This window comes from Streptopelia decaocto (genome assembly GCF_964273445.1).
Source record: "Streptopelia decaocto genome assembly, chromosome: 7".
Classification (NCBI taxonomy): Eukaryota; Metazoa; Chordata; class Aves; order Columbiformes; family Columbidae; genus Streptopelia; species Streptopelia decaocto.
Window position 1 is genome coordinate 39,305,113 of NC_138661.1, and position 17,018 is coordinate 39,322,130.

General features: G+C 37.2%; 1 protein-coding gene across 2 annotated transcripts in view; it reads left to right on the forward strand.

Annotated features, from left to right (window-relative positions):
* Positions 1–12,613, forward strand: part of UBR1 (ubiquitin protein ligase E3 component n-recognin 1) — a 124,825-nt gene extending 112,212 nt beyond the window's left edge. For both annotated transcript variants that reach the window (XM_082057762.1, XM_082057761.1), the window contains exons 38-47: positions 443–510; positions 1,359–1,509; positions 2,392–2,479; positions 4,068–4,201; positions 5,563–5,671; positions 7,786–7,842; positions 8,337–8,414; positions 9,053–9,223; positions 9,419–9,520; positions 10,002–12,613. In XM_082057762.1, coding sequence (XP_081913888.1) covers positions 443–510; positions 1,359–1,509; positions 2,392–2,479; positions 4,068–4,201; positions 5,563–5,671; positions 7,786–7,842; positions 8,337–8,414; positions 9,053–9,223; positions 9,419–9,520; positions 10,002–10,143 — 1,100 coding nt within the window. In that variant the 3' untranslated portion in view covers positions 10,144–12,613. The remainder of the gene's footprint in view (positions 1–442; positions 511–1,358; positions 1,510–2,391; positions 2,480–4,067; positions 4,202–5,562; positions 5,672–7,785; positions 7,843–8,336; positions 8,415–9,052; positions 9,224–9,418; positions 9,521–10,001) is intronic.
* Positions 12,614–17,018: the final 4,405 nt, after the last annotated feature.

Consider the following 17,018-nt stretch of genomic DNA (forward strand, 5'->3'; position numbering starts at 1 on the left):
TCTTACTGATCAGGTTAGCAGGATGGCCTTTGTGAATCCTGTTCTTTGACTTGCTTTCTGTTCGATAGGGTTCTTAGGTGTGGTACGGGCTTTTGCATTGGGCTGCGTTGTGAGGCATTTGGTGTTGCAGAGCCTAAGAACATTTGTGGACTTCACCCTTGTGCTTTATTAGCGCTGGAGAAATAAATCAAAGTTTTTTATCTCAGAATTTTGAAGATAGTCTTTAAAACTGTGGCCTGATTGGGCATGTGCCAATAGCTAAACAGATGCACAATCAGTAAAATAAGTGATAAGCAGCTAATGAAATAGTTACTTAGACTTGGACTTTTTGTGATGAACGCACAGAAATGATAGAGGGTCTAAAATCAGATTCTCATATTGCAGTTCAATCCAAAAGTAGAAAATACATATCAAATGCATAATGGATATCTTTCTTTTGTAGTTCTTCTACCAAACTTTAAAGTGGAGGACACTCCATCCCTCTTAGAAGTAGATATGTTCCACATTTTGGTAAGCAGGTTCATTTTATTCTTCATATTAATACTTCTATTTTTTGAGCATGGATTTTTTTTTGTACTCTACCCTGTAGACAGTCCCAAATTCTGTTCGCTTGCATGGGTCAAATAATTATGCATGAGCACAGGCAAATGATTACTTATGGCTACTATGGTTTGCTTTTAGTTAAGCTGGTTTTCTAGCTTTCAAGCCTTTACTGTCTCACTCTGTCATGCTTGCGATCTCAATCAGCTTTTTACCACCTCTCTTGCTGTCAAACCTCAAAAAAACCCCTGAGAAATGCACCCACTGAGCTTATTTTCCTCACTTTTCCTTTGTCTGAAGTCACATCTTACCTTCCGATTCCTTCATGTTCACTTTGCCTTCTTCACTCTTTTAGCCTATTCTTTCTGCTCTTAATACAAATCTGTATCATCAATTCTTCTAGTGTTAAAACAAACAAACAAAACCCCAAACCCACCAAAATAAAATGTGTTTTACACTGGTTGCCTTTCTAACACTTGTTCTCTTTTCTGACTTTTTTCAATATGCGTTGTCTTACGTCAAAGACCAGAAAATAGGCTTTCTAGGAACTGAACAAGCTTTCTTTGTGTATCTAGAAACTGGCAATTACAATGGAACTGTATCTGAGTTTCCTACATGCTAGAGGGACACAAATGTTTAATAGTTTTAATGAGTTTTTGCTGGACGATGTGCATTAAAACTAGCAAGATAAATGAACCTGTGTAAATTGACTACAGAAATGAAATTTAAATGTATAGTGAGAATATGATTTATTTTACCTATGTAGTTATTACCAAATTTCTGTCACTTTAATATTTACTCCTTCCCTTTCAATGTAGGTGGGAGTTGTGTTATCATTTCCATCTTTATACTGGGAGGATGCTGTAGACTTGCAACCTTCATCAATAAGTTCAGCTTATAACCACCTCTACCTCTTCCATCTGACGACACTGGCACACATAACACAAATCGTCGTCTCTTCAGCAACAGGTAGAGGTGTATTTGGGTTGGATTATTCTGGCATTTTTACACAATTTCTTAAAAATCATGGCTGGACACCACTAGGGTCTTCTAGGTATAAACTTCCTCATAATAAATAACGCTTAGTGCTAGGTAGTAATAACTGCTTTCTGGTAAAAAATAAATAGCACTACATCATTTTAAGAGCATTTTATTAGCACACTTCTGTGTGCTAAGCCTAAGAAAACGAAATAGTTATTAGTATATCAGTACTTGGATCAAGTCAGTTATTCGAGAGTAGTAACTTTCCCCTTTTCAGTCCTTGTAGAAGAAGCAAAGCTCTGCCCAGCAGCAGCATTCTCAGCTCTACAGTGACAGTATGGATTTGGGAAACAAACATTCATTTATCCTACTAAATACCCAGAGCTGAAATATGGAATCCTATAAACTGATAGGAGAGAATTAAACTTTTATTTCATACTACTATTAAAACTGTCAGTAACATACAGATTTCCTAGCTACTCTTTTCCTTTTTCTTCAGCATGATAGGAATTTAAAAACAAACAAACAAAAAAATCACCACAAACAAACACCCCTCCTCCCCCCCAAATCAATACTTCCCATGGCTTAATCAGTGTAGGATGATAAGTTCACAAGTTCAAGGGAAGGAAGGAAGGAAAGAAGCAGTTTTTATGTGAGGATGAGCAATGAAGAAGTAAACCTGGTTCTTCTTTAGAGCATGCAGTTTTAGGGGAACATTTGTTAGGTTAAAAACAACAAAAAAATCAAATGAAATAAAGTGGAAATATTCGTAACTCAATTTAAAAAATAGAGCTCAGTATATGTAAAAAACCCGACAAGTGTGTCACAAATGAAGTGCGTTTACAGTGGAATTCATCTTTTTGTGTGCAGAATCCCCTACTGCTCAATCGTATGAAAACAGTGAGGAGGCACACTCTGCGCAGGCTTTCTGTAGAGAGGTTTGCCAGTACACCAGTGGGTAAGTAGCAGCTCAGTTACAGCACTGCGTTTTCCTGCAGAGCTGGCAGTCCACAGGGATTGACCTGAATAACACAGAAAACAGAAGAAAAATTATCCATTTTGTATGGGGAGTTTGTACAATGCCTTGTGCTTTCTTCCCATAATCCTGAACGCTGAAAAAGAGGAGGCTGGTGAAAGGAGCACTTTTAGTTAAAATAGGTATCTTTTGTAGATAGCAGAGTAAATTCTTAGTCAAAGGATGACAAAATACCTATATCCATTGTGGAGAGATACACAACCACTAACTATAATAGCTATTTTTTTCTTTAATTTGATTGGGGTATTTTTTAGGTCTCTCCGTTACAGATGGAAGCTAGAAAGCAGCAATTGGTTCTACTATAAAAGGGGGAAACATTTAAAGCCATATACAGTTGCTTATTTGAGCATTAATGCCTGTCTTTTCAGACTTTTTGATAGGTAAAGCTACAGGCTCTTTAGTAATTCTATATCTGTGTGTGAAGCAAGCTAGAAAATGAGAATGTACCCTTTACAAATCCTACTGTGATTTGTCTTCACCAAGGCAAGTTGCAAAGCTATGTTTCTTCAGGACTGACGCTACCCACTTGTCTAAAAGTTTTAAGTTGAAATTTCTAAATATTTAAAATTTGGTGTTTAAATGATAGGAGTGATTTTTCTGAGGCATGAGCTTAGAATCATAGTTGCTGTGCATTTTGGAAGATCAGCACACTGTACTGAGGTGCCAAAGTACAGAATTAAATGCCAAAGTTCAGGCAACTCAGCTCTGAAAATTTTAGTGTTTTAACTTCTGGGTATGCATTGGCTTCTAACTCTGTCCTATTGGTGCTTAAGCAGCACAATCTGCATAATAATTTTGCAGTGGTCTACAGTGTTATAATACAGCCGCACAGGTTATTCCACATCAAATCCTGTCCAGCATTTGTGTGAACGTCCTGTTCACATGTGACATTAACTGAATTTAAAATTTTTAGAAAGCAGGAACACTGTCAAAAATGGATTTGGCATAGCTTTATTGAAACAATGAGTATCACTGTTGTGACTTCCATAATGAAGTATGAGGTATTCATTTTTTAATTCTGTTGGTTTTGTTGTTGCTGAAGAATATTTATGTTTGGCTTTTTTAAAAATTTCTGAATTCCATTCAAAATACCAACTAAATTAAAAACTGTCACTATTTCAAAAAAGTGCTGGCTTTTGATAATAAAAAAAAAAGGTGTAAGAATCGATTGCTCTATGTGCCATGCTGTATTGTGCAGTTTAAATCAGGTTATCTGGAGTTGCCTAGAGATAGACAGCTATTTATTTGCTATACATTTTTTATAATTCTGAAAAATACAAGTTGAGATACTTTGAAGGCTTAATGTAAGTCTTCTGTGTAAACTAAGTACTCATTGCTTAGGCAAAGGGAAAGTCAGAAGTTAGGTCCTGGTGGCCGTTCCATAGAATTCAGGGTATATCAGTGTTGTTCCTCCACAGCTGCTATTCTGCCAATGCTAGCTAAAATCTGAAAGCCTGAGAAGGTTTTGCACTGTGAACTACCGCAGCTGTTTCTCATTTGTGTATTACAGTTGCTTTAGTCAGGATATTCCAGGCTGGCTCGTGTGGGATTGTGTTAAAAAAGGCATCATGCCTTACCTTCGTTGTGCTGCTTTATTTTTTCATTATATGCTGGGAGTTTCTCCACCTGAGGATCTACTACAAGGTAAATATGAGAAAGCAAATGTATCTATATACTGACTCTTTTTACTGTTTTCGTGCAAGAATGGAGTTTTTCAGTGTTCACAATAATTTAATGATAGTTGATACATTAAAGTAAGACTTGGAAAGAAAAGGAAATACTAATTTGTATAGGATGGGGCAGGCATGACTAGTTGGGTTGTCTGGGCCTTCTTTGGGTAGATAAGAGTTAATTCCGAGTATGTGCAAATATGTGAATTATCAATGATGTATTGGTACTAAGTGCTTGTGGATACAAAGATACTGTGATTTAAGGATAATTCTAAGATCTGAGATTACATCACCTGAGAAATAGCCCATATTTTTTTAAAAAACCCCAAAAACACAACAACCAAAAAGACCACACAAAACCTTTTTGTGCATTTGCTAGTGTTGACAAATGCTAAAAACATACGGATACAGGAAAACAAAGCCTAGGAGAAGTAAAGCACATTATAAAACATTTTTAAAAGATAAAATTTATTAAAAAAATAAAATAAATATAAAATTAAAAATTAAAATTAAATTAAAATTTAAAAATAATTTTTTAAAAAAAATTTAAAACCCAACATCCTCTTACTTAGGGATTCTAACACATTACAAATACTAAAGCCAAAATAAATACTTTGTTTTCTGTCAAAGTGCAGTGAAACACAAAATCATCAACTATTTGGAAAGGAGGATCAAAATTGCTATGAAAACCAAGATAAAATATAGCATCTTAAATTAATTTTTATAAACTGTGAGCTAAATTTGAATTTGATTAGGGTATAAAAGTCGAAATCTCAGCACTTCAGATATGCCGTTGTCCACACCATTCGTTTGGAACTTTGACCATGTAGGAAGGAGTGTTCCTGCAGTGCCACTTTTGCAGCTGAGCCAGTAAAGGGCCACCCAGCAAACTATTAACGTAGCCCAACTTTATGTAATGTGTTAGCAGTGACCTGATCGTAGCAAAATTGATTATAATTGTGGGCCAAATGTATAGTGAAAAGCTAAAATGTGCCAGGTACAGAAATCTGCTGCACTAACATGTGTTAGATATTATGCAATGCAATGAAATTTGAGCAAGGAATTATTTTTTACAGTGACTTATGCATAACTTAAATTAACAAATTTGACATTTGTTATTCAACCTAAAGTAGTTCCTCAGACAATGCAGGTTATTGTAGCTTTGGCAATTCAGTGGAGTTACATCCAGTCGTCCTAGCTAAGGAGCTATGCTCAAGCGGTAAGATGCAATATCGTTCAATGGAGAAGGGATCAGGAGAATTCTAGTTTGGAGTGAGTTACTCAGCAGTGCTCAAACACCTTAACAGCTGCTCATGTTTTCTTTTTCTTTTGCAGTTTCTGAAGAAGGGCAATTCAAGGCACTTTGTAGTTACCTGTCTCTCCCTACCAATTTGTTCCTGCTCTTCCAGGAGTACAGGGACACAGTAAATCCACTGCTTCAAAGGTACTAACTGGGAAAGGACAGCCCATGTTTTTCTGTTGTGGTGGCCCTATAGGAATTCTGGATCAAATTTGTTAATAAAGGATTTAGTTCAAATTCATACTTGAGTTTTAAACATTTGTTTGTGCACAGTTATACTGAATCTCTTAAAGCACTTCAAAAACATAAAACATTCTATATCTTGTAGTAATCCAAACAGAAATCAATTATAGTTGAAGAGATTAGTGCTTGCAGAGCTGCGTGGAATCATTCATGCAGATAGAAGTTATAAAGGTTTGCTTGCATGGTATGTCACTTGCTGTTCATTGGCCTGTTTTTAATCTGCCTACAGCAAAATTACTGATTACACAAGCTACAAAATGAGAATACAGAAAATTATGTAGCTGGCAGGCTGAGGCTGTGTATTATTTCCTCTCTGGATTTCCGAGTTAGCCTGATGAATGTAGAAATCATTTGAGTTTTATGTACATTTCAATCTAGCAGTAAGGAAATAATTGGTAATTTTTTTCCATTAAAAATACAAGTTAAAATAAACACCCGCTCCCTGCAACTCAGAATACTCCTGTTACATTTGTTGGAGAATGTCTCCATATATTCGATGGACCTTTAAGGACATGGTTGCTTTATGATTCCTGGCTCTTGGCAGAGTTCTCTGGTGCACATTAGCCTTTTCAGTTTTGTGTTTAGGTTTTTGGTTTTTTTTCCTTTCTTTTTTTTGGGGGGTGAGGGTGTTTGTTTGTGGTTTTACTTCTGGTATGTTTTGTTGTCTAGATTCCTTCAATTTAGGTGACATTTTGAGCTGTCAACACCAACTTATAGCTCTGAAATAATTCCTTACATATAATTTTACAATAATTAATTGAATTTGCATAATATATAATTACTTATAATAATAGCATTTTCACAGGTAAATTATTACATGTTCCTACATGTTTGATTGAAGATATCCCAGTGCTTATAAGAGAACACAGAGGAGAGGTGCTTGTGAACATTAGAAAACATTAGAGGCAGGGCTAACAAATCCATAATAGGGCTCCCAGTCAAAACCAGAGATTTCAAGTGGTAGGCTATGTATTTAATGTACTAGTAACAGTTGTCAAATCACCATGCAAGTTCCCATGTGTTTTTGAAGGCATCTTATTTCAGAAGATGAATTTTTATATTTTTAACAAGTGTTCTAGATGAAGCATACCAGATCGACCATCTGCTATGGTTCTCTTTCCCTCCTCCTCTTGGTAGAAATAACTTAAAGGAGATCTTAGACATACCAGTTCCTCTGTTGACAATATCTACCATTGTTTTGGTAGACATGTTTCACAGACTCACAGAATGTTAGGGATTGGAAGGGACCTTGAAAGATCATCTAGTCCAATCCCCCTGCCAGAGCAGGAACACCTAGATGAGGTTACACAGGAATGTGTCCAGGCGGGTTTTGAATGTCTTCAGAGTAGGAGACTCCACAACCTCCCTGGGCAGCCTGTTCCAGTGCTCTGTCAACCACACCGTGAAGAAGTTTCTTCTCATATTTAAGTGGAACCTCCTGTGTTCCAGTTTGTACCCATTGCCCCTTGTCCTGTCATTGGTTCTCACCCAGAAGAGCCTGGCTCCATCCTTGTGACACTCAACTCTGTTTGGCTATTCTAGGCAAGCATACAACATGAAATAAAGTATTGTAAAATAACCACTAGGTAATGGTTATTAAATCAAAGCAATAAATATTTTCCTAGCAGAATGCATGATATTTTCTTTCACTGTGGCTTTCAGCCAATATATTCCAAAAAGAGCTGTGTATTTTAGCCCATTTTCACTTTGAGAACTTCAATATATCTGGAGACTCCTTGTGTTTTTTCACTCCGTGCTAACACTCCGTTTTCATCTGCACATTGATAACTTTGAGCGTTGTTTTTCACATAGGTTTTTCTCTTGTTTACAAACTGAAATTCTTTTCCCGAAACAAAACTGTAAAGAATAATTGTTTCTACTTGTGAAGTTTTAGCTGGAACTATCTTTGCTTTATCTGTGCTCTGCGTGTGCTTATTGCTTGCGAGTTTAGTTTACTGATCTTGAATATATATTATTACCAAGCACTAACTTCTCCAAACATTTCTTTGACCTAGATGGTGTGCTGACCCGATGGTGTTAAGTTGTTTGAAGGGGAAAAGCATTGCAGTAAGGTTAGTTTGTTGGTTTCATTGTTGTTTCTTATTCTGTTTTTGACTTAAAACTATTGAAAGTATGAATTGCTTGTTGTGGGCAAGTTAGAGTGCTTGTATTTTCTTCTTCTACTAACAAAAGTACATTTCTCTTTAAATTATTTTGTGTTATTCCTCATGCAGTGACTCTTCACTGAGAATGTATAACATTCTTTAGACAAGTTATGTAGATTATTCTAGGAAAAAAAACAAAAGCTAAGTGAAATATTAAATGTCTTCATACACTTATGTTACATGTGAAATTTAATTTTGTCACCTTTGCTAGAATATAGAAATACTTAAGCTCCCATGTGGAGCATCTCGCTTGGGCTTCTAGGACTGAAGAGTTGCTCTAGAACTGCAGAAGCTTGCAGAAAGGACTGAAAGTTTAGCAGGCCAGTGATTGACCGCTATCCATTCTGTTCTTTGCTGGGATCTTTCTTATTCTCATAATAGTTCTTTTTTCACTTACCCAGGTATCCTAGGAAAAGAAATAGTTTAATAGAGCTTCCTGAAGACTATAGCTGCCTTCTGAACCAGGCCTCTCAGTTTAGGTAAGATATGACATATTTACTTGTATTGCTAGGTGTTTTTTCACTTTTATTTTCTTAGAGTTACTGTAACTGGTGTTAAAACTGTACAGAAATGATTTTGCAGAGTGAAGGCACTATTATGGCTATATTGGCCAATATTTGCACATGTTCATTTTAAATCTGAAACACAACTGCTTACTAAATTAAGTCACTTGTGCTTGATAGGGTAACGTGTAAAATTATTACAGCTTAATCTGATGATCATTTTTCTCCAGTGCAATTTGCGTTTTGTTTGGCCATAGGCCTGCAAATTATTTTTGCACTGGACTCAGCAAGCCCAGAAGGTTGGCACTGCTTTATGCCAGGAAGGGCAAATCATAGGGTAGTTCAGGCTAGAAGGGACTTCAGCAGATCATCCAGTCCAGCTGCCTGCTCAAAGCAGATATCTTGCAGGTAAAATATTTCAAGCAACGTAAAAAGAAAGCCAGAGGTGGCAGATATGTGAAATATAGTTATGACATAGTATGTCTTAGGTTTTTGTTTGTTGGTGGTTGGTTTGTGTAAGCATTTTGTTGTTGTTTTTAAGGACCCTTATCCATAGTTAATGTTTATTTTTACGTTTAATTCCTGCAATATCATTCTCATTGCACTTCTTCTAGGTGCCCACGGTCTTCTGATGATGAACAAAAACATCCAGTATTGTGCTTATTCTGTGGGGCTATGTTGTGTTCCCAGAATACTTGCTGTCAGGAACTGGTGAATGGGGAGGAGTTGGGAGCCTGTACTTCTCATGCTCTTCAATGCGGAGCTGGAGTTTGTATGTTTCTCAAGTAAGTAGTGAGCCAGAGTTTAACGAATTAAAGAATAAAGGGAAATATTCGAATGTCAAAATTCACAACATTGTCAAAGCACTTGATTCTTTTTGTCTGAGATGAAAAAACATTGCTTTGCCCTAAAATATAGCTCACCAAAAAGTTAAGAACTTGCTGGGAGTTGTATTTTAAATTAGCTATTTTTTCTTTAAGAATCAGGGAATGCAAAGTTGTCCTCATTGAAGGTAAAACCAGGGGCTGCTTATACCCTGCTCCCTACTTGGATGAATATGGAGAAACAGATCCTGGTCTGAAGTAAGTGTTTGACTTTGTTTCTTTCTGTGTTTCCATTTTGGTTTCTCATTCTTTCTTATTACCCATTACACAACATATTCTTCCCGCTGGCATGTGCAGCGCTGTCATATGTATCTCAGCCTGGTGAGCTTGTTTATTATAACTTCAAATTCCCAATGGCAGTTTCCAGTCATGAGTGGGTCATTCATAATGAAAAAAATACACTTTTTTGGTACTGTTAAACTTTCTTACTTTTCTGAAGAATACTTTGTGTGCTTTTAATCAGAAATGTGCAACAACTACCATTGCAGAAATGGCAGTCATTGCTTGTCACATGTAGATTTCTTTTCATTTCCAGTAGACTTGTTGGAATTGGTGCTCATACAAGTATTTAGTATTTTCTGGGTGTTGTTGACAGTGCTAATACTAGGCTATTAATGGAACAGTTTGTGAGTTATTACTCTGATATGCTTACTGGGTATTTCTTTTTTCTTCTATGAAGAAGAGGCAACCCCCTGCACTTATGTCGGGAGCGGTACCGGAAGCTGCATCTGCTGTGGCAGCAACACTGCATCATAGAGGAGATTGCCAGGAGCCAAGAAACGAATCAGATCTTCTTTGGATTCAACTGGCAACTGCTCTGAGTCTCTTGGTTTTTAGTGAAAACTCTTGCCTTTGGCAGTGCTTTGGAAAAGGGAAGGAAGGTGGCAGTAAATAATTTACTCTCAAATGGATTCTGTAGTATTTCAGACACAGTTGATGGATTCTCTAGGTTGGATGTAATACTGGTATGCTGAAACAGAATCTCACGTCATGTGTTTTGCTCTTTTTTCTTTTTTTTTTTTCTTCACAAAAGAAAAACGCTTTATATAATTATTACTGAATATTCAGGTCCAGAAATATTTCCACTTTTTTTGAGAAGTTGTAATTGTTTCACATATTTTGATGAGGGCAGCTTCACAAATGCTGTACTTTGGGGCACATACCACATTTCTGTCTCTTCCATGCCTTGAGAATATACCTGGATGGTGTTGATACGGAAAAGCCTCCTTTACTTTCTTCCTGAGTTCTTTTCCAAAGCTTTTAAATAGGTCAAGATCTGTGGCATAATATTGGAGTGGAATTGGTGCCAGGCCTTCAGTAATCTGTAGCAACAGGTACAACAACTATTGAGTTGTACAGAAAAAGCCTGCGTTCAGCTGTATCCTGGGATTTAATGAAGAGTTTTCATTAATGAGCTCTTTAAATGAGAAGTGTGGGATAGAAGGTGCATGGGAGAATTACCATCTTGCTTGTTGCATCAAAAAAATAAAATCCGTGCTTTTTGTATTGCCAGAACTGCAGTTCAATGAATTTGTTCTCTATTAATGTATCCTAAGAGATCTGGGGCTACACCATTTGGCCAGGTTGTGGTTAGTTTTATTCTTCTACAGTTTATACTCCGAGATTGCCCCCAAGAATCAAATGTGACGATATTGTGTGGTACTTGCAGTGCAGCTCTGCAAGTTATACAAGAGCCAGAGACTTCAGTGAAGCTGACGACCTTCAAAGCTCTCACTGGACTAAAATCAAGGCATGAAAGCGGCAAGTTTTAGAATCGGAAATAAGTTTGTTTGCCCGTATTTGATGAATTTTCCACTCTTCATCCTCTGTCACTTTTGTTTTGAGTCCTGCCTGCATAAATAATATAGTGTGGGTTTGGGGGGGTGTTCCGTGCCAGTTAGAGCAGAAAAGGGAAAACCAGGTGGCAAAGTCTCTTTGCCCTTCAGTAGTCCATAGCACATCGTGATTCAGCTCTCAATGACATGTGATTGTGCTTCAGTTCTAAATGTTTGTTGTTCTCTTTTCTGAATTTCAACCATAATATACATGAGAGAATTAGTAATGTGGTGGATAAAAATGCTTTCCCAGGAAATTCCACTTCTGTGTGAAAGGTTGAAGATGTCAGTACTCGAAATTTCCCCACCCCTTTGCTATTTGGATTGTTTTCTTGTCATTTTAACAAGGCTTGCAAGGGGAGCTTTTCAAATTAATGTCTGAGTGTGTGTTTTTGTGTGATATTTTTTTTTTCCCCTCATTGTATGAGAGATAGTAGAATCACAAGTAATGATATAGATTTAAATATCATTGTTCTCCTCATTTTTAAAAGTTTTTAGAGTATGTGCAAGTGCACTGAACAGCACCATAACTCCTCTATAAAAGGAATACCAACGAACTCAAATATTGTTCTGATTTAAAATACTTTTAAAATAACTTTTGCTGTAATACTTCCCTGGTGATATAAATAGTTGTCTTTGGTATATTTTTCAGGTATTCTGTTTCTTGCAATTAAAACCATTCTCCTTATTTTGATTCTTTCAGATTTTAAACCTGAATATGAAACTCTTTAAAGACAAATGTTAATTCTGTTAGTCTTCTCTAAAATGTGTTCTTAGAAGAACAGTTGTCATGAAAACTTACATGCACTGGCAATTTCTAAAGTCATCAAAACACTTCTTGCCAACAAAAATACTGAATTAAGACTAGCAAATGTATGCCTCATTGATACCAAAACCGTATTCACTTACTGTTTCCCTCTGATATTTACCTATTCATGTATCAAAAACTTTCATTTCCCTTGCACTTCACTGATACAAAAATTCCGTTATCAAATAAGCAGTGAGATAACTTGATTTTGTTTTCTTCCTGAACTGTAGCATGTAACGACAGGAGCTGTTCCGAGCTGGTGAGTTTGTGTTTAAAGGCCTAGAAATCTCTTTGGAGGTGAAGAAGTGGGAGAGGAAAGTTGCATCTTTCTATGCATTTGCACATGCTAATTTAGCAAATGCACTCCCATATCATTCACTGACTGGTGTGGTCATCTTTCATTTCATAAATTACTATGCAGTTTTTTTCACTGTGATTTTAATCTGTATTTAGTGATCGCAGATGCTTATGCCACTGATTTCTGTTCCATCCAAGCTGACAGAGAAGTTATTTGATAATGCACATATTGGTATCTTTAATTGCAAAAATGTAAATTTGAAACTTGTATAATGTTCTTGTGCTTTTGAAATAAAATATCTTGTATATGTATATTTAAAAAAAAGGAAATAAATAACTTCTCATAGATTATTCAGTTTTTATTTGGAGGTGCTTTAACACTTCACAGTTCATTTTACAAAAGCATTATAGCAGCGTCTGTCAGTATGGAAAGGGGAAGAGTTAGTAAATGGTTGGTAAACAATAGCAGTTATCCCTGTAGTCCCTACCATCGTTGTACCAGTTAGTAATGGTGGCACACTTTTTGTTTAAAGAAATATTCCACTTGAAACTTGTCTGAGTATGTTACAGCTGCAAATTCCTGCCATGTCTACCTCAATCTGTAAAAGAAGTCTGAAGCACAGGATTTAGTATTTAGATGTCCTTAAATGGATTACTTGAGTGATTCTGGTTTTGTAGCTTCTCAAAGCAGAACTGGTTGCCCTGTCTGTCAGATGCTCAACCTCTAGCAAGGGGAAGTTTGTGGTGTTGGTCTAACGTGCTGTGTGATACATGGGAGGGGATTAAAAAAAAAAGTGGTTTATTACAAAGCAGAGCAAATAGCCAAGAAATCTTTTACATAGACACGGCCAGTTCTTCTTGCCCCTCCTTCCATCACCAGCTTCTGGCTGGCATCCCTTACTCACTGCTCTGTTGTATCTTCGGGCATGATTAAGCTCACAGAGTTTGGGTGTTGATGACGTTGCTCTCTATGATTACGCTGAGTAAAGCAAATGTTTTTTAAGAAACAGTTCCTGTAAAGGTGAAGGTAGATCGATGGCAGTCTACTGGAAAAAATGTTCTGAAGAATTAGGAAGGGGAAAAAAAAGCCACAGCACCATTTCTTGCATAGTGAGAATGTCAAAGGTGCAATGTACAAGTGTAGAAAATCATATAAAGGAGGATTTTGGCTATTGTATTTACTTTGTGGTTGAAATCCAGTTTATTTTCTAGATCATATCCTTGAATAATCTCCATTGTAAATTAGTCAGATTCATGATACAACATCTAGGTTAGTCACTTAGATTCTTTTAATCTATTACCTGAAAAGATCTTCAAGGACACTTCTTTCGAAAATGAAAGTTGCTTAATTTCTGTGGCACAGTCTCTTATTTGTTTTGATCTAAGTTGTTTCTGCAGGCAGGCTAAATTTGGGGGTTCATAGAGAAAATAAGAAGTCTCTCTATACAAGTCTCTCAAACCCAGTTATTTCTAATTGTAGCTATGTTTTCCCTAAACTTACATTTTAGTATGGTTGAAAATGTAGATGAAAGAGAAGCACTGTAGAGGAGGTGTGCACTGAAGGAGAGCAAGCCGAAATACCAAGGGATTATATACATTATTTTGCAATGCTAAGTAAGAGAGACCAGGTACGAAGTTGAACATGAAACATGAAAACTGGACCCGAGTTTTCTTTTTATTTCTGTGTGACTATTGTTAATGAGATCCGTGTCAAGAAAAAGGACTGGAGGTTGTGGCATTTAGTTACATCTTGTTAAACAACTTAGAATCCATCAGACTTCATTTAGGAGGTTTCCAGGCTTCATGCTTGAGCGAATGAACCTCCACAAAATGTTGCGAAGCAGGTAGTGGGGACTGTGGATCTGAAGATCAAGTCCTTGCTATATTTGTGAAGGTCTGCGGTTGGTCTTTTTCAGCATACTGCAGATACCTTGTGTCTCCTGCCTCCTCATAGTGCCTGGCATGTAATATTAATGTCTTTGCGTACAAGTCTTGGGATGCAGCCTATTGCTGGAGAGAGGTTGTCCCAGTGCTCCAGAGCTCCTGCTTGAAGGCAGCCTGAGGTATAATCCACTCTGGATGATGAAAGCCTCCTATCTTCTTCCATTTTCTTTCACGTATCATGCAGACTTTTACAAAAAGTGGCAAAGCCAATGTTATCTCAATCTCGTGATACTGCAGGTGATCTAGGAATATATATTGTCCCAACTCAGGCGTCTACAGAACTTCATTGCTCAGTGTGATGTACGTGCTCCAGTCAGTCTGCCTCTGCTCACCAACATGCAGGAGCAGGATACGATCATCCCTCTAAGTGACGGTCTCCTCCTAAATAAGGACTCACCTGTGGTGCATGAGTTTCACGCTTTTGTGGTTCTTTGTGTGCGATGCCCTGTAGTTCAGCAGAGCCTGAACTGTTCCTGTAGTGGGAAACTAATCCAAAGCAAATGCGTACCAAATGATTTGTAAGATTTTAAATATTGTGAGTCTTGTGTGGTAGAGAACTGCATGATCGTATGTAATTAAAAAGCAAAAAAAAAAGTTTCCAGAAGAGGGGTTTCCAGCTTCTGAAGAAATGTGCTGTGCTCATTTTTAAAAATACCAATGAAATTCTAAATGTGCCATGTTTGTTTGTTTCTTATTAATTATTTTTTCTTTATGATCAATCTAGAGCAAGTGTTTTCAGTGGTAATCAGAAAGCTTTAAGGGAAGAGCATCGTAACTGCACTGTTATAGTGCCTTCACCAGAAGCCGAACATTAAAATGTGGTTTTTTGGTTTTGTGGTTTGCTTTGTTTGTTTGTGTGGTTTTGTTTGGTTTTGTGGGGTTTTTTGGTTTGTTTTTGGTTTATGTTTGGGTTTTGGTTTTTGTTTGGTTTGGGGTTTTGTTTGTGTTTTTTGTGTGTGTGGTTTTTTGTTTTGTTTTTAATAGTGAACTTAATAAAGAATACAGTATTATGCATCGGTGAGGTTTATGCATAAGCGTGTTCCATGCTCTGGAGGTTGCTGTTGCACAAAGGTATTGTTATTAATTCTGACTGGATGAACCATTAATAACAAATAGGATAAGAAGCGTCCCCCCAAATCGTATTTATTTCTGTATCTGAGCAGATGCTCCAGCTTAAAGGCTTGACTTGCTAATGCCATCTGTGTCTTTATAAATTACGGAGAATTAAAGACAGAGTCAGGGCTGCCACCCGTGTTTGTGTCATTGATCCAGTGGCTGTGATGTTTAAGGCTGCAGGAAGCGCTGCCACTGTCTGAGGAAAATAATCCCTGCAAAGTGAAGAAGAAAGCGTGTATTTACTAAAGTAAAATTTACCTTGGGTACTGTGAAATGAGCTGTTGTCTTTTTGTAAGATGTCTGTGTCGATGGGGACTCTGCCTGTGCAGGATAGAAATGAACAATCTGATGACCAAGTAATGATGATGTGTGTGCTGATACTCAGTTAATGGCACAAGGGATGACGCTGCCACCGCTGCAGGTTTTGGCACTTGGCTGAGACACAAAGGTTGACTCGCCACATATCAATTATTCTTTCATAGCAAAACACGTCCTCTTCATAGAAAAGTTAACGTGCTGCGTGGGGGCCGTAGAAAATGTGTGGCCGGACAGTTCTACCTCTGCTTTTCGTGCTGATGTGATACAGCAGCTACCGCCTGGAGTTTCTGTGTCTTTCCATTGATGCTCAGGCCGGATGATCCTTTTAGTTTGCTCCTCCTCACAAATCACACCGGGACCTCCACTAGGGAGTTATCACAGGAGTAAGATCACGTCTATTATAATTCTGCATGCGAAATAGATTACCTGGAGAGATTTTTTTTTTTAAATGGTGTGAGCTGTCAGGTTTTATCTGCCTCTGTAGTTAAGTGCGTTTTGCAATTAGGAAATATTTCCTAAAATACCGGGTAAGATTTCCTTCTTACCCCCCCTCTTTTTTTCTTTTTCATTTTTGCTCTTATTGCTGTTTTTATAACCATTTTCATCAAGCTGAACCATTCCTTACTTTATTTTTTTAAAGCATTTTTTAAAATTTGCGTATTCTTACTTAGTCCTCTTGATTCTTTTTTTTTCCTAATGAAACAAATATCCTATAGGTAAAATTTGTGGTTTTCTTCTCTTAGCTGTTTCTGATTATCTTGTACTTTCTGGTAATTGAGCAATCTAGAACTGTTTTTCCAAATGTAGATGGACTACAATTGTTTTGAGGAAGGGATCGCTATTGCCTGACGCACGTGGCACTTTGTATACTCATCTGAAAACAAAAATTGCATTTAAAAAAATCACATTCTGTTGCAAAGTCTGATAATTTGCAGTAGATAACTGTCTTCCTTCTTGATCTCTCAAGGTGCTAAAACTTTTCATGTTCTTTTCCAATGCATATCAGCTAATGTTAGTGCTTTTGGTGAGGCTCGGGACACTGCGGTGCTCAGTGTTCTGCAGTAACACCACAACAGGCTGTGATGTGGCAATAATCCTTTTGGCTCTCAGAAATGTTTCACAGAACTACGCACCGGTTAAGTTTAATTTCACACAAGACAAAGTGGGTGAAATGAGGACTAGATGCAGGCAGGCAGGGAAATGCAGTGCAAAGGGAAGAGCTAACATAGATCCTAGGAAGGGAAGTTTCAGCTGACAAATCTAATAGAATTGTTTGAAGGAATCAGATGTTGAGCCAGTCAGTATAATGTTGAATTGAGAAAACTTTGAATATGGCCCTCCAGCTAACTCCTAGAATTAGCAGCAGCTGTCATGACAT